An 18,754-nucleotide genomic window follows, 5' to 3' on the forward strand; every position below is an offset into this window, starting at 1 on the left:
TTAATAGTTAACTGGGTAAATTCCCAGAGATGAAAACTTCCCTTCACTTACTATGCACAGTTCTGAATTTATATCTGCTGTCTATATTTTACAATATGGTCACCTTTTACTAAACCGCAATAGTGGTTTTTAGCGCAGGGAGCCTATGAGCGTCAAGAGCAGCGCTGGGCATTCAGCGCAGCTCCCTGCGCTAAAAACTGCTATTGTGGTTTAATAAAAAGGATGGAGGGTATATTTGTCTATTTTTGTATGCTATAAAAACCAAATACAGAGAGGAGACTGAGAGCTGTTGACGAAGAGCTACGTGTGTGTCTTTCTTCGATTCCAGCCAGAATATCAGCTTTGTGTTCAGCCAAACAGGCCCAGGTTTCGCACTGAATAAAGTATTTTATAATTTTTCACTATTCTGTTTACTTAATATTTCATAATAAAGTAATTATAAAATACTTTCTTTGTGTTTATTTGATTCCTATTCAAGAGAATTACTTTATATATAGTCAATATAGGCACAGAGTTAAATTTTTTAACATTTTCTAATGGTGGTGTGCCTCGTGATTTTTTTCATGAAACAAGTGTGCCTTTGCCCAAAAAAGGTTGAAAAACACTGATATAGTGTATCTAGATTTTCAGAAAGCTTTTGATAAAGTTCCTCATGAGAGGCTCCTGAGAAAATTAAAGTGTCATGGGATAGGTGGCAAAGTTCAGTTGTGGATTAGGAATTGGTTATCGGATAGAAAACAGAGGGTAGGGTTAAATGGTCATTGTTCTCAATGGAAGAGAGTAAACAGTGGAGTGCTGCAGGAATCTGTACTGGGACTGGTCCTATTTAACTTATTTATAAATGACCTGGAAATTGGAACAAATGAGGTGATTAAATTTGCAGATGACACTAAACTGTTCAAAGTTGTTAAAACGCATGCGGATTGTGAAAAATAGCAGGAAATCGGAAGACTGGACGTCCAAATGGCGCAATATGCCGATGGCTTCATTGTCTTGTCCACCAGTACCCCCAAGGCCTTTTCTAGGCAACTTTCACCCATTACCAGCCCTCCCATCGTATAGCTGTACATCGGGTTTCTGTTTCCTACATGCAAGACTTTACATTTCTCTACATTAAACTTCATCTGCCATCTTTTCGCCCACTCTCCCAGTTTGTTCAGGTCCCTTTGTAAATCTTCACAGTCCTCTTTAGTCCTAACCCCACTAAATAGTTTTGTGTCGTCTGTGAATTTTATAACTTCGCACTTAGTCCCTGTTTCTAGATTATTTATAAATACATTGAACAGCAGCGGCCCGAGTACCGACCCCTGCGGAACACCACTTGTGACCCTCCTCCAGTCAGAGTAGTGGCCCTTCACTCCCACCCTTTGCCTCCTACCTGCCAACCAATTTCCGATCCATCTATGTATGTCTCCTTCCACCCCATGGTTCTTCAATTTCCGTAGTAGGTGTTCATGGGGGTACCTTGTCAAAGGTTTTTTTGGAAATCTAAGTATATGATGTCTATGGGGTCCCCCTTGTCCATCCGTTTGTTAATTCCTTTGAAGAAGTGCAATAAGTTAGTTAGGCACGATCTTCCCTTGCAGAAGCCATGTTGGCTTGTTTGCATCAGTTTGTTCCTTTCTAGATGCTCATTGATGCTGTCTTTTATCAGCGCTTCCGCCAACTTCTCCGGAACCGAAGTCAAATTTACTGGTCTGTAGTTCCCCGGGTCGCCTCTCGATCCTTTTTTGAAGATGGGCGTAACATTAGCTATCTTCCAATCCTCCAGGATCACGCCTGTTTTCAGGGATAGATTGCAAACCTGCTGTAGTATTTCCGCTATTTCCTCCTTTAGTTCTTTCAGTACCCTAGGGTGGATTCCGTATGGGCCCGGAGATTTGTCAGTTTTTAATCTATCTATCTGCTTGTGTACGTCTTCAAGGCTTACTTCCATGGATGTTAATTTATCTGCTTGATCTCCTTTGAACATTTTTTCAGATTCCGGCACGTTTGATGTGTCCTCTTTTGTAAATACTGACGAAAAGAACATGTTTAGTCTATCCGCCACTTCTTTTTCCTCCTTCACCACTCCTTTCCTATCTCCGTCATCCAGCGGTCCCATCTCCTCCCTTGCCACCTGCTTCCCTTTAACATAGTTGAAGAACGGTTTGAAATTTCGTGCTTCCCTGGCTAGCCTCTCTTCATATTCTCTTTTTGCTCTTCTAACCGTGAGGTGACATTCTTTATGATGCTTCCTGTGCACTTTCCAGTTCTCCTCGGTTTTGTCCTTTTTCCATTTCCGGAATGAATTTTTCTTATCTCCTATCGCTTTCTTCACTTCTTTTGTTATCGTTCTCACTAGCAACTTAAAATGTATTGGAAAGTGGAAGTGGACAAGCCTTGAAGAAAGAGTTTTACTGTGAAACGTTGGCTATCACTTAAACATCACTTTTTTCCATGCAATATAGAGGCAGCAGCCGACTCAGTCCTACACAAATAATTGAATGTGGTATTAGCACATTCTCCTCAGAAGTTTTTTGGCCGATGATGTGGGTGGAGGAGGTTTGAGCATTTATGCCCTACCTAAACAAAAACCTGAGGCTTTTTCTCCTGTTGAGAGAGTGCTCTCAAATCAGTTAGTGGACTATTATTTCTGGTGACATTTGACTGTTTTGGTGGACAGAAGCCTTCAATTTTGCAATCATAATTGTTGAAAGAAACCTCGTATTTTATTAATTCCATATTTGTAGCATGTCCATTAATAAGGTGGGTTATAATAAAACTCTCAAACTCTGTACACTATACTGGAAAACCATGGGACCATGATTTCTTTAGCACTGCCTGACTTATGCAGCGTTGTACATTAGAGAATGACATGGGAACAAATTTGTCCCCATCCCATCCCTGTGAGTTTTGTTGCTGTCCCTGTCCCATTCCTGTAAGCCCTGTCTTAATCGTACAAGCATTGACCACTTATGATTTTAAAGTGTTTGAGGCATGTACAGATGAGTATGGAGCTTGCATGAATGAGGTAGGGACAGGAAAAGAACTCAGAGGGATGGGATGGGAAAATGAGTTCCCGCGGAGATAGGGACAAATTTGTCCCCGTGTCATTCTCTACTGTACATTAAACATTTAACCTGGAACATCCCTATCCCAGCTGATAAAAGTTTGGATGCAAGAAAACTGGATATAGCAGCAGGGCAGGATTAATTCTTCGAGGACCCCTAGGCACACAAGTACACTGGGCTCCCCCCCCCCCCCCCCGGCCTGGCCCTGCTCCATTTATCTGTTTTCTTATTTACTTCTGTATTTCCACTTGTATTTCTTTTTTTAAAAAGTTCAAAACAAAGATTAGCATACCAGTGCACAGTTTTTCTTCTATGCAACCCCCAAACATCTCTGAACAAATCCCCCTTCCTTCTCTTCCCACCTATTTACCCAGGACTTTAACTCTGAACACTTTCCATGCATATATAAAAGTATTCAAATATTTGTAATGCAGTAATACTATCCAAAATATAAGTCTATATTAATAACCAAGTTTACAACGCCTCTCAACTGCCTCACTCTACATCAACCAACTGTAACCCATATCCTCTATAATAAAACCCTAAGCGTGCGTGATCTCTGCCTTCGTGATCTGTGCCTCTGTGGTTGTGTTCTATTTGTGGCACGTGAGGCGGTTTGAGTGGCAGCGGTGATAGGTGCCGGTGAGAGCAACGGCAGGAGGGTTCACTGCCGAGAGCAACGGCAGGAAGGTGTCCGGCCTAGATGAGGCAGACAGGGTGCGGGTGCTGTGAGGCATCTGGCTGCTACTGCTGCACAGGGAAGTGGAGGGGGAGAGGGAAAGGGGGCTGCTTTGGGAGAGGGGTGTGCTGGGGGGCAGACAGCAATCTTGTTTTGCTCTGGGGGGAGACAGAAGGGGGCCATGGAGATACAGGCAGGCATGGCGCAACAGAGAGAGACAGGCGGGCAGGGAGCCAGGGAGAGAGACAGACAGACAGCCAACGGCCAAAGAGAGAGAGAGACAAAGAAAAAAAAACAGACAACGGCCAAGGAGAAATAGAGAAAGAAATAAAGACAGACAGACAGGGGGCCAGGGAGAGACACAGACAGAAAGAATGACAGACAGACAGGGGGCCAGAGAGACAGACAGAAAGACAGACAGAAAGCAGCCAAGGAGAGAGAGAGCCAGAAAGAAAGACAGACAGACACAGGGGCCAAGGAGAGAGAGAGACAGAAAGAAAGAAAGAAAGAAAGAGACAGACAGACAGCAGCCAAGGAGAGAGAGAGAGAGATATAAAGAAAGTGCTACTGCTGTACAGGGGGAGCAGGCAAGGGGTGGTGGTGGACAGCCGAGGAGAGAGAGAGAAACAGAAAGACAGACAGAAAGCGGCCAAGGAGAGAGAAAGAAAGACAGACAGACAGACAGACACATCTATTCTAGCTCCCGTTAATGTAATGGGCTTTAAAGACCAGTGTATGTATAAACAACCAAATCTGTAACTCCTCTAGTACGTTCCACTCCATGTATGTTAACTTGCAACGAAACAACAAGGCAAGAAGTCCACCAAAGAATCCAACATGAAATAAAAGAAGACTGGCAGAAAATAAGGAGATTCAAATCAGGTTTATTCAAAGTGCTCCCAAGAATCATGCCCAGTGCATTTCGCCAAACAAGGCTAGTCAACGATAACAAAAAAACCATGTCTTTCATACAAACAGAACACAGAAAACACCTTCGCCTAGTATGGAATATGTAATTACAAACTTACCTCTCCCCCTTTTACAAAACTGTAGAATGGTTTTTAGCCATGGTCAGCACTAAAAAAAATGCTCTACAGTTTAGTAAAAGGGGGGATAAAATAGAAATATGAAGACAAAGGTTAAATTGAACCACCAAGAAGCTGGACTCTGCATACAATGCAACACCACAGAAACAGCAATGCATGTCCCCTAAAGCAAAAAAATAAATAAATAGAACATTTTATTCTACCTTTTTTCTCTGGTTTCTGCTCTCCTCGTCTTCTTGTCACTCTCTTCCTTTCATCTTCTGTCCTTCTATGCCACTTCCAGAAACTGTATGCCTCCCCCTTCCATCTTTCCCTTCACCCCCATAGGTCTGGCATCCATCTTCTTCCATTCCCTCCTCCAATGGTCTGGCATCTCTTTCCTCTTCTTCCCTTCCCTCTCCCACACCCACACTCCCATGTTTTGGCATTTCACTCTCTCCTCTCCCTTCCCCCCACTTCCATCAGCATCAGCCTCCTTTCTTTCCCTCCAACCCAATTCCATCCAATATCCTTCCCCCTTTCCTTGCACACCAATTCCATCAGCGTCTGCCACCTTTCTTTCCCTCTAACTCAATTCCATCCAGTATCCTTCCCCCTTATGTTTTCCCTCTTTCCCTGCATACTAGTTACATCAGCATCTGCCTCCCTTTCTCTCCCTCCACCACCCTTTCCACACGGCAACGGAAACGCCCCCCACAGCAACGAGCCCCCACCGACAACGACAACAACACTGATGGGCCTGGTCCCCCCCCTGGCATCGACGGAGGCAACGTGGCCTTCCGCTGGCATTAACAGCAACGTGACCAGCTCAACTCCATGAACATCCCGCGATGACTGCGTCTGCCGGAAGAAGTAAGTGGCGTAGGAGGGGGATGCACCGGCAGACGCATTCATCCTGGGACCATCTTGGAGCTGTGTTGGCCGCATTGCCTTTGATGACGACGGAAGGCCACATTGCCATCCGTCGATGCCGGGGTGAGGGCCCTGGCTGGTGTTGTTGGGTGGGAGCCCATTGCTGTGGAGGGGGGCCCATTGCCGTCTGAAAAAAAAAATTGGCATATTGGTAAGTTGTCCTTCAGCGAGCCCCCCTGACTATTTCGGGTCCTAGGCACGTGCCTACTGGGCCTATTCATTAATCCGGCCCTGCATAGCAGTAAAAGTACCAAAGCAGCATTATTCATGGAGGTGTCAATCCCATGCAATTACTCTATGAATTGAAAAAAGAGGGAGAAGATCCTTAAGTACCGAGCAATGCAGTTGAAGACCAATAAAATGTGGCAGAAAGATAAAAAATATGTCCCATGATGTTGGATTACCACAGGCTTACTGAAAAATACTTTCAAGAGGAAAGTTGTATCTAGCATGATACAAGTACTCCTGCAAGCATTAGCAGTAAATTTCAGAGACTGATATACTCCATGTTCCTTGGCTTAGGAGTGAAGTTCATTCCTGTCATGCACACAACTAACCCGTTTGGAGAAATTGCCCTGAGAATGCGTTTAGTAGCATCAGAAGGACTGATTCAGTCTAAAGAAAACAGAGGAAACATTAAGAAAATGCAATGGATAGCAGAAACAATAGTTGGTAGGTGCAAATTCTAAAAGCTTGGCGCTTGGAGTAATCTCTTCAGCTAAAAAATTTCTATATTAGACTAGTGCGTTTGGATGGATAAAATACTTTTTTGCATTGATCATGTTTTGGTAATTAAAAAAAGAGAAGATTCACAGTATGCTTCACTGCAAGACCATTAGGTTTATTTTTGAAGGTTGCAGAATAATGTCACCTTTATTTATAAAACCCACTGGGTGTCATATATGAATGACAATTGATTAAGAATTTTTAAACAGATTACCATTTTTGTGATTTGGGACATCCTGACATTATTAGTTGAATGCATCAAAAATTATTAAAACTGGATTATGCACTCGTTTAGTATGACAGATGTTCAAAAAGCATTAGCAACAAAGTTCATCCAAGCTTTGCCGTGTTTGCAATAAGTATTTATTCAATATAGATATTCAGGACTTTTTATCCCTCTTGCTTGCTGTAATATTGTGACCTTCCAAGCCTTGACTAGCTTCCCAGATGACCGGGAAACCTTAATAATAGGATTGCATAGCTCAAAACATCATCTCAATTGGTTTTCCAAAAACGAAAGAAACAGCAAGGAGGTATTTAAAATAAAATAAAAAAAATCTGTCTGAATATATTAACAGCATATTCAAGAGTTGAATGTCCATCCGAGAGAAGTTGGAGTGAGTGTTCATAAAATACTAGCCTATTTGAAGGCAGAAAGTTACAGGGCATTTACCAGATAAATGTAGGTGAACTTTTAGCCACAAACTGAGGGGTCCTTTTACTGAGCTGTGGTAAGTGCTAACATGAACTTACTGCAGGTTAAAATCCACTACTGTGTGGCATGCTCAGTTGCCCTGCAGTAGTTTTAGCATATGCACACACTTATGCGCTAAAAAAAAAAAATATATCTAATATAATAAAATGATAGGCCGCGCATGCGCACTAAAAAAACGTGTTCCCTGGTCCGTTGCGAAAACACGAGTGCGCATGCGTGGGTTTTACGTCACCGAACTCTGTTCCTCCTCCACCATGCCACGCCAGCCATGTCCGCCGCTGGCCTCGAGCTCCTGGGGGCAGGCGGCGCGAGCCGCCCGGCCGGTGCTGAGGCCCCGCCTCCCGCTTCCGCCCTACACAGCGACGCCAGACCCGGCCCTACAAAACGCTTAGGCCTGTCGTCCGCTTCCGACCTACACGGCGCCGCCAGACCCGGCACCACAAAACGGCCCTCACATCCGCGAACAGGTTTGCCATGGAAACAGAGGGGATCAGGAGCTAAACAGAGATTTAAAAAAACAAACAAACAACAGTGCACAAGGACAGAGACACACAGACACTTACAGAAGGACAGGGGCCTAAACAGACAGATTGAAAAAAAATAACAAAACACTAAGGAGAAAGAGAGACACAGGTAAGGAGTGCTGCTGGGCAGGGGGAGCAGGGAAGAGGGTCAGGGGGAGAAAAGAAGGAGTACTGCTGGATAGGGGGAGCAGGGAAGAGGGACAGGGGGAGCAGGTAAGGAGTGCTGCTGGATAGGGGGAGGTAAAAGGAAGGGCGAAGGCCTACTGCTGGACAGGTGGAACAGGCAAGGGGTGATGGTTGACAGCCGAGGAAAGAGAGAGACAGAAAGCGGCAAAGAAAGAAAGAAATAAAGACACACACATCTATTCTAGCACCCGTTAATGTAACGGGCTTAAAGACTAGTATATATATATATATATATATATATATATATATATATATATATTTTTAGTGCTGGAGTGTGTTTGGAGGCAAAGAGTAGGCATGGCCCAATGCTAATTGGTTAGCACAACTACATCACCGCAAGCTAAACAATTGGGACACAGCGCATGAGCCTTAGTTAAGGGCTCATACATTAATGGCCAAACACCAATGGGAAGATTAGTGTGTGGCCATTATTGCACAAATGTAAAGTATGGGCATTTTACAGCCATGTTAAAAGTGGCCGTAGCGCGCGGGAAACCCGTGTGTTAATCACAGCGCAGGCTGCGTTTTAGTGCTGCTTTGTAAAAGGGCCCTTGCGATGGTTAGATTTGGCTGAAAATATTCCTAACCAGTTATGCCAGTCACAAATCTCCTGTATAACAAGTCATCTAAATTTAGGTGCCAACTGCTTGCGTAAGTTGTAGGATACTACACACATGAGACTGTTACAGATACACCTGTCAGTACTAGTGGGCACTAAGGGAGTAATTTATCAAGCAATGATAGGTCTTAACATACCTTTAACATATGGGAATTAGTGTATGCTAAGCTTTCAGGGCTCCTTTTACTAAGGTGCGTTAGCGTTTTTAGCGTGCGTGCTAACCCCGCTCAATGCTGGCATTAGCATCTAGCGGGCGCGCTAAATCCGCTAGTGCAGCTTAGTAAAAGGAGCCCTCAGTTTTTAACACACACTAATTCCCTTAGGGGGAAATTTTAGAAACTGGATTATGCACTCGTTTAGCATGACTGCCTAAGTTAAGTAACAAACGCCATTTAAAATGGCAAAAAATGTCACCGTAAGCGCTTACTGATGCCTAAATCATAAACGCCAAAATCACATCAATGTAGGCGCTTTAGGCCGCCGAACGCCACTATGGGTGCGGGCGAATGGCCTAAAGTTCCTACATAGGCTCGATTCATGGCCCTAGATAGGCACCAGAAATGAGGGCCCGGAAAACCCTGTCCTACATTTCTGGCACCTGTCTTTTGTGGAGGCGAGATTCTCTATAGGGTGCTGTTGTGTGATTGACACATGATAGGTAGCTGCTTTTTTAGGTGGCCGTCGATATTAGCACCTTATAGAGAATCTGGGCCTTAATGTGCATTAAGGTGCATTAAATCCTAATGCTGCCCTCTTCATTTGGAGAGTTTTGATTAGAAATTGAATTTTATCTGATCATAAAAACATAAGAATAGTCTTACTGGGTGAGACCAATGGTCCATCATGCCAAGTAGCCCGTTCTCACGGTGGCCGATCCAGATCACTAGTACCTGGCCAAAACCCAAGGTGTAGCAATATTCCATGCTACCGATTCAGGGCAAGCTGTTTCTTCCCCCATGTCTTTCTCAATAACAGACTATGGACTTTTCCTCTAGGAAATTGTCCAAACCTTTCTTAAAACCAGCTATGCTATCCATCAATGATGGTGGGTTTTGCTGTAGAGGTTGAGTACCTCTTTTTTTGTATAGGCTACTTAGGTCTTTTCTCCATTTCCTTTTAGAAACTGTACCATGGGCAGGACAACAGTACTCTGATATAATACTGGCAATCTGTATTCAGATTCCTGCCCCTACTGGCCAATCAGTGATTCTCATGGTGTACCTCAGAGGAGACATCTCTATAGTCGCTAGGAACACTGCCAAGGAATACTGGAGCCATATTGGCAGGACAGTATGTGAAGGGCAAGGATGGTAGGGATTGATGAAATGATTAAAGGAAGGGAGAAAACTTGTACCATACAAGACTTTATAACTCACAGTAACTCTTTCAGTTTAATATAAGATTTCATATATTGTAAACATGCATTTTAAAAAATTAAGATTGCTTTTTTTTTTTCTTTTCTGCAGGTTGTCACCGTTTTTGCTCTTAGCATTGGTGCTCTTGTAATATACTTCATAGATTCATCAAAGTAAGTATTTTAAGCACAATTTCTCTTTTTCCTAGACCAATCATGTACACTGATATTGTTCTGTTTAATTTCAACATAACACCCTAGTACCCATTTCCTAAGCAGAAGAACAATGCTTAAATAATTATATCTATTCATTTGTTATCTTATGATTTTAACAAAATCCACTTTGGTTTTATGTTAGATTTTCCATAATATAGATTTAAGGCTTATTAAAAATCTGATGAAATAATAAACACATTCTGATTTGTCTCTATGGAGCTCATTTTCAATGTGATGCTACTGACGCTTTTGGCACTATTACATGTGGAAGTCCGTACAATTGCTTTGGGCACTGAAATCAGCCTTTTGTTGTCTAAGTAAGGATAAATAACACTGCACTGGTCTTTGTGTCTATGGGTTTGGTATTCAAAGTGATGTAGCCGGGTAAAAGAGGCTCGCAAAGAGTTAAATCACCTGTGCAGGGCTATTCTGACTTTCAGCACTTAACCAGATAAGAGAAATGGACAAATCAGACTGCATAAAATATAGCCTTATCTTTGTCCATTTTCACTTACCCCAGGGGTGCCCATAATTTTTTGGCTTGTGAGCTACTTTTAAAATGACCAAGTCAAAATGATCTACCAACAATAAAATTTTAAAAAATACCAAGCACACTGTACGCAGAGAAAATGTTAATTATTTGGGGTTTTTTTTTTCAGAGGTCGAGGAAGATGACTTTAAAATATGCAATGTCACCTCAGTAACAACTATACAAAAATAGACAAATATACCCCTCCCCTTTTACTAAACCGCAATAGCGGTTTTTAGCGCAGGGAGCTGCGCTGAATGCCCCTCACAGCTTACGACGCTTATAGGCTCCCTGCGCTTTAGTAAAGGGTTTAGTAAAGGGGGGCCATAGTGCAAATTATAGACCGCAGATATAAATTCTCAAAATAGACACATTGATCACTAAATTGAAAAATAAAATCATTTTTCCTACCTTTTTGTCTGGTGATTTCATGAGAATCTGGTTGCACTTCCTTCTTCTGACTGTAAATCCAATATTTATTTATTTCTGCCTTTCTTTCTGCCCCCTCCCTTTTCTTTCTGTCTCTCTTTCTTTATCTCTCCCCCTGCCCCCTCTTTATTTCTCTTTCTTTCTCCCCTGCCTTTCTTTCTCTCTCCCCCCTGCCTGCCTGTCTTTCTTTCTCTCTCCCACTGCCTGCCTGTCTTCCTTTCTCTCTCCCCCTGCCCCCCCAAGCCATCGCGCTGATTTTTCCACTTTCCTGATTCTTTCTCTCTCCTTCACCCCCCCTCCCAAAGCCACCAGGCAGCGATTGGCTGGCCCATAACTTTTTCTCTGATGTCAGAATTGACATAGGAGGTGAAGGCTTGTGGCTCTGGTGCTTGTACGCGTCTGGACTGGCTTGGAGAGGCAGGAAGAACAAGATCATAAAGGCAACGCGATCGATCCGCGTTGCCTTTACAATCTACTGGTTGATCGTGATCAACCATTTGGGCACCCCTGACTTACCCAGTTAAAGATTGAATATTGGTCTTTAACAGGATAAGTTCTGGACAGTTGCACATACCTAGACATTGAATATCTGAGCATAAAGCTGGCAATGGCTAAAAAATCATTGACCAATATGAGCTGAATATATACTCCTATTTGTCTCTATTTTTATTGTATTCTAATAGTTGTAAGTGGACATGAGTGCACTGACCATATGGGTGACCAGGCAGTGCCCAAGGACCCAGAGCAGTTGGGGGACCCAGTGCTTCCCACCAGAGTGAGAGGGCATAGAATAAGGTTAAGAGGTGATAGGCTCAGGAGTAATCAAAGGGAATACTTTTATACTGAAAGGGTGATAGATGCATGAAATAGTCTCCCAGTAGAGTTGGTGGAGACAAAGACTGTGTCCGAATTCAAGAAATCATAGGACAGGCAAGTGGGATATCTTAGGGAGAGGAGGAGATAGTAGATGCTGTAGATGGGCAGACTGGATGGACCATTTGGTCTTTATCTGCAGTTATGTTTCTATGTTTCTGCTGCTGAGTTTGTGGCCTGCTCTCAACTTCCAATGTAACTTCCTACTTCAGCAGGGGCAGGATGCAGCAGAAAGCAGGCCATGAGCTGGGTGACAGATAGCTGGCGGGAAGCACTGCCGTTGCCATTATGCTAAAGAAACAGGTATTTAGGGGGAGTGGCCCAGGACTCGTATTGCTCAGGAAGAAGGACAGCCCAGCAGCCATGGTTTTTTTTTGTGGGGTTTTTTTTGTTTTTTTTTGGGGGGGGCAGTAGCCCAGGAGCTTTATTGTTGGGGGGGAGGGGTGTAGGAAACTTATTACCAGGGGAACCAGATCCATGTCAGTCTGCCCCCTTCTAGTGGACCACAAATCTCCTTTTGGAATTTCAATTTATTTATTTTAAAGTATTTATATCCCATACATCTCATAATCTATGCAGGTTGCATAAAAACATATACAGTTTATAACAAACACACTAACCAACTAAAACAACATAATAATAAAAATCATTAGAATTTGTAAAAATAAAAGCAATCTGCCAAGGTTTTTTGAGCTCCAAATTTACTGCCGTTCTAAAGTAGGAGACAGATTTGGTCACGTGGGTTTTTAAATATTGCTCAACTTTAAATTTTCTTTTAAAACCAGTCATACTGAGACCGTTCCATAGGCTTTCTGGCTGTTCATTCATTTTTAGTTAACCTTTCCTACCAAGCTGTAACCAGTTGCTGGCAAATTCTACTGACAGCAGTGTCATTTGACCCAACTCATTTTAACAAGTGTATAAATTTACACGATGAATCATTTTTACTCCCAAACTGTAAATCTTTAGGGTAGTAAGAATTGGTCTAGAGTTCTAGTACTGTCATGGACAGCACAGATGTTTGAAAATAAATCCCTTTATGCTTTGCATACTCGAAAACAATGTGATATCCAAAAAGGCAAAAAGTAGAAATAGGTGATTTGGTCCAACACTGACCTGATGCCATGAGAAGACCGAGTTAGGGGCTCTTTTATTGAGCCAGTGTAAAATTTGCAATTACTATAGCTTAACGTGTGACTTTACTCTGTGATATATCAAACTATTAGCACTATTATAATCAGTGGTACTGGGGTTATTCAACAGTAATCACAAATAATAGGGAAACAAAGATTTAGAAATCCCTAATGGTATAACACCTTTAAGAAGTTCAAACGATCCTAAGAGTTCAAATGAGTTTCATTACACTAAGCTTTAAGTGTTAAATCGTCATCGGATCACAAATCTGTTTATATCAATAGGATTAACTCTTTTTACATATTTTTAAATAGTTTATAATATTAGATAGTTGAAAAGATAATCTTTCACTATTTCATATAATATTGATAAAGTAAAATTTGCATAAGCTCTTACTTAGCTTCGTTCTTGTGGTCTGAATCAGGGGACATGAAATTCACCGACATGTTTCGCTAGTAAGCTTTCTCAAGGTGAAGTCCCTCATATTCAAGTCGCCAATTTCATAGACCACTTTTTCCACAAAGATGGCCTTTGCGGACTTGAGGGCCTGTTGAACTTCTTATACCATTAGGGATTTCTAAATCTTTGTTTCCCTATTATTTGTGTTTACTCTGTGATAGCCACAGATTTCATGCAGCAATTATTGTGGAGGTTTGCCCAGTTTGCCCTATTCAAGACCGATTAGCGCATGTTAATTGGAATGCAGTTATCGTTGAGGCATTAAAACCTTAGGCGTACTCCCATTTATGACGGGGTGTTCTTAATGAGTGCGCCTGAGTTAGGGTGCCCCTAACCACACGTACTTGCTGGTAGGTGCCTCAGAGTAGACACCTATCAGCTAATTAATAGTGCTGTTCAATTAAGAGGGAAAGGGAATGGAGACTTGTATACCACCTTTTTTGTTGCTGTAGTATTTCAAAGCTGACATTCAAAGCAGTGGGCACTGGAGGATTAAGTGACTCGCCCAGGGTCATAAGGAGCTGCGCTGAGATTTGATCTCAACCAGTGAGCCAAAGCCCTTCCTCCTACCAATTAAGACGATTAAGTTAGATGACTAGATTGGCTAGGCACACCGATCTAGGTGCCTAACTTCCGGCACCATTTATAGAATGTGGGCCTTAACACCTCTTATTAATTCTACATCAATCAGCATGCTAAGTGAAACGCACTAAATTCTATAAATAGGTGCCTAAGTTAGATACCTAACTTAATCAGTATATTGGCTGCAATTATGAGCTTTAATAAACTCATAATTGAAAAAAATATTTAGGTGATAGGTGCCTATCTTCTTAGGCACAATTCTACATAAGATAGGTACCTACTTATGGTGCCTAACTCCAAAGTACGTGTGTTTAGGGGCAGAGGACTTAAACATGCTTCAATTAAACTCATAAGGAAAGCTAAAAAATTTGACCATGTAACACCTCTACTTAAGGAAGCGCATTGGCTTCCAGTTTCACACCGCATAACATATAAATTAAGTCTATTGACTTTCAGATTTCTTCTCTATAAAACTCCCGCCTTTATTCATAGACTATTGATTCCCTAAGATTACTCAGGTCTACTGACCAACATCTTTTAATAGTTCCCACACTTAAAACCATAAATATGCGGCGGAAATTTATTTTCTCCATTACAGCACCCCAAACATGGAATTTATTCCCAATTCATGTACAGGAAGAACATAATTTAGGTAGATTTAAGAGCAAGTTAAAATGCTTTCTTTTTAAAGATGCATTTGACAACTAGTAAATTAGATTAGGTATATCAACTAGGAAATCAGATTAGGTGCATCAACTGAATCTTAGTTCTTAATTTTTTTGAAACGCACTTTTTCCCCCTTCCTATTGTTTTTTTTCCCTTACTCGTCTTACTATCATTAACTTGTATTTCTTTCCCTATTTTTTCCTTTTGTATCATATGTTTTGACAAGTCAGTCGTACTTATCTGGTTTGTTTCCCCTTGATAATTGTAATTTATTATTTTACTCCTTTGTACATCGCTTAGAATTTTGAATAAGCGATTAATCAAATCCATAATAAATTTGAAACTTGAAACATGATTCTCTAAAGTACTTAGGTACCTATAATGTAGGCTTTTAAAACCCTGACCTATATTTGGTTTTAGTTAGACACGATTCTGTATTGGGCGCCTCTGTATGATTGATATGAAATAGGTGCTTAACTTAAGGCACCCAATTACAAAATCTGTCCCTAAATGTCTTCCCTGCCTACTTTCTGCCCATACCATGCCTTCACACAAAAAGCACTTACCCAAGGATTCTATATAAGCCACTAAAGTTGGGTGTCCAAATTTGGGTGTGGAGTTGAGATATGGTGCAAACTAGTCAGCTGAGTGCTAACAACCAATTATTGACCTTAAAGTTGATTGGCACCAATGTGTATTTGCACATCTATAACACTGCATGCCTGACCCAAAAGAGGACATAACCATTCGGGCATGGGTGGGTCAGTCAGGAATATTCCAAATATTTAGGTGGTTTTGTTAGAATACCTGAGCTATATGCCCAACTTGCACACCAGGATTTATATCAGGTTTTGGCTGGCATAAATCCTTGCACCTAAACAAGGTACAGGAATCCACTCTAAACGCTATTCAATAAAATGTATTCAGCCTTTATAGAATATCACTTAGCACAGATTTTCCATGGTGCCTACATTTTGAGCACCGTTTACTGAATCTGGCCCTTAATGTGCAGTTTACTGAATAGTAACTGTTAAAATATTGCAAAGCTCCTTAACGCAGATGTACACTAGTAGTTACTGTGCAGCAAGTCACGCATTAAGGGCCGGATTTGATAAATGGCAATGAAACTCGGGCACAAATCCAAAGACAGAAGCAGAGTGTGCCTTTAAATAGCAACCAGTATTAAAACGCATACAAAAAAAATCATCTGGCATATCGACTGTGACCTTCTTTTAGGCAAACCACAATACTAAGACTATAATACTTTAATTATTTTTTTATGATCTGGCATTCCTTTTATGAACACTTTTTGTTATCTGATCTGCCACTCACAAGGACTCTTGATGCAGGCCTTTTAGCCAAAATATGTCGAGTCAGACAATGTGCCAGATGATTATTTTTTGTATGTGTTTTACTACTGGCTGCTCTTAGTGTGGCTCATTTGAAGATCATCTTCAATTGCACAACTTACTCACTTATAGGGAGCTGTGATACATAAACACTTAATACCTGATAGTGTAGTTCTCTATCAGCTTATTGCATCCCTTTTTTTTTTTTTTTTTTTTTTTTTTTTTTCTAGAAATAAAACAAAAGCTATCAGCTATTATTTAGTCGACTACAGACAAATAGGAACAGAACTTAAGGTGATACATTTCTTTTAAAGTGTCCTGCCTATTTGCTTACCTAAAGTTTTCGCCACCACAACCTGTGACCACTCTATCCTGCAGATATGGCGGCGGCGTTTCTGCTAAGATTTTAAAGAGACCGGGACCCGCCTGAAACGTGACTGCGTCATTACGTTATTAACGCGTCATCCAGGGTACCCGATGCTATGCTATTAGTAATTGTAAACTTAAGAAGAACAGCCAAAATTTTAGCTACCTCCTCACTTTGGGATTTAGTACCTCATATGAATATTATAACAATGAAGCCCACTCTAGTTCGGCATTTAAGCCATGCGGGATCACTGTGTTTAAGGTATGGATCCACCGTTGTTCCTTATAGTTCAATAATTCCTCGATATTGCCTCCCTCCCGTCCCCATTCTAACTTTTCAATGACACGCCATTGAATTTGTTCCATGGTGTGTTGATATTGTAGAAAATGTTCAACCATTGGAGCTTGTATGTTCTTTGTTTTAATACGTGATTTATGTTCATTAAGTCTTATATGTATGGGTCTAGAAGTACGGCCCACATATATAAGACTGCATGGACATATTATAATGTATACGACGTGAGTTGACTGGCAAGTTGTGTTAATACTTGCTGTGATCACTTTCCCCGTTTGAGGGTCTTTCCATATAGTGCCTGTAATAGTCGTGGAACACCATTGGCAGTGTCCACAACTTGTGTGTTGTCCTATCAAATTTGTTTTGTAATTCCCTAATTTCTGTTGGATTAGAGTCTGCCCAATAGTTTTTCCTCTCTTAAAGGCAAACATGGGAATTTCTTTGAAAATTTCATGCATTTGCAAAACATGCCAATATTTTCTAATGTTTGCAATAAGCTCTTTTGCCGCTTCTGAATATGGGAGCACACAGATTAATCTTTCAGTATTTTCTTCTTCAGGCTCTCTTTCAGATATCAAGAGATCTCTATTTGCGTATTTAGCTCTTGTAAACGCTTGCTTGATGGCTTTTATAGGATACCCTCTAGTTTTAAACCGGAGTTTCAACTCTTCCGCCGATTCCATAAAATCATGTAGATCAGATGATACTCTTCGGAGTCTTAAAAATTGGCTCACCGGTAGATTAAATTTTAGATGGTACGGATGGTGGCTGGAGAAGTGCAATAACGTGTTCTTCGCCACTGGTTTTCTGAAAAGTTTTGTTTTCAACCGGGATTCTTCTTTTATAATAAGCAGGTCAAGAAACTCTACCCTATCTAAGCTGTAAGAAGGGGTAAATTGAAGATGGGGATTTTTTGTGTTAATCCAGTTTAAGAAATCCAGCAAAAGACTTTCAGGACCTTCCCACAAGAAAAAAATGTCGTCTAGGAACCTCTTCCATAATGTTATCTTTTGAAAGTAATCCGAGGTGTAAATGTGGGTATTTTCAAACTGTCCCACATATAGCGTAGCTACTGATGGGGCCAACGTGGCCCCCATCGCCACTCCTTGTATTTGTTTGTAGAATACCCCTTCGAACTCAAAATAATTTTCTTCAATCACCCACCTGGATAGCTGTACCAAAAATTCAGTGGTGATACGTTGAGTACCTACTCGTTTCTGAAGGGTATCTTGAATAATAGCTATGGCGCCATCTTGGGGGATGTTGGTGTATAGAGACACTACGTCTAATGTCACCAAAAAGGTCCCAGAACTGACAGAAATTTCCTGAGAGAGAATCCGAAGCAGATGGGAGGAATCTTTCAAATATGAAGTTGTTTTTATTGCTTCTTTAGCTAGAAAAACATCTATAAACTTGGATAGGGGTTCCAATAAGGACTGTCTTGTATTTACTATGGGTCTGCCTGGTGGTTCTTTTAATGACTTGTGTATTTTTGGCACAAAGTATATATAAGGTGTGCGTGGATACTTTTCCAGAAGAAATTGATATTCTTTTTTAGTCAGTATTTCTTTTTCATAATGTGCAGTAACCCAATCAAAAACCACTTTCATCAAAGGGCCTCCTGGATCTTGAGAAATGGGTTTATATGCCCTATTGTCTGATAATTGACGCAACGCTTCTTTTAGATAGTTCTCTCTATTCAGGATGACAGTGGCGCCACCCTTGTCTGCTCTAAGAATCATACAATCTCGTTTTTCTTTTAATTGCATAAGAGCTTTATGTTGCGTATACGTTAAATTATAGGAAACCTGTTTATGAGAAAATGATTTTTCAAACTTTCCAAACCCTGCCAAAACCAAATTTCGAAACGTTTCCACCGCTGGGTCAAGCGGACCCGGAGGATTCCACTTAGATTCTTTCTTACAAATAGATCCCTCATCTTCTGTCTCAAGACTTTCCTTATTTAGAAAAAATAATTTTAATTGTATTTTTCTAAGGAATTTAAAGAAGAACAATTTCAGTTGAAAAAAATCAGGATATTG

General features: G+C 41.2%; 1 protein-coding gene across 4 annotated transcripts in view; it reads left to right on the forward strand.

The window, feature by feature from the left end:
• The window catches only part of KCNMA1 (potassium calcium-activated channel subfamily M alpha 1), a 1,372,671-nt gene that overhangs the window by 534,054 nt on the left and 819,863 nt on the right, over positions 1-18,754 (forward strand). For all 4 annotated transcript variants that reach the window (XM_033940852.1, XM_033940853.1, XM_033940854.1 and 1 more), the window contains exon 3: positions 9,927-9,988. In XM_033940852.1, coding sequence (XP_033796743.1) covers positions 9,927-9,988 — 62 coding nt within the window. The remainder of the gene's footprint in view (positions 1-9,926; positions 9,989-18,754) is intronic.

This window comes from Geotrypetes seraphini, chromosome 4 (genome assembly GCF_902459505.1).
Source record: "Geotrypetes seraphini chromosome 4, aGeoSer1.1, whole genome shotgun sequence".
Classification (NCBI taxonomy): Eukaryota; Metazoa; Chordata; class Amphibia; order Gymnophiona; family Dermophiidae; genus Geotrypetes; species Geotrypetes seraphini.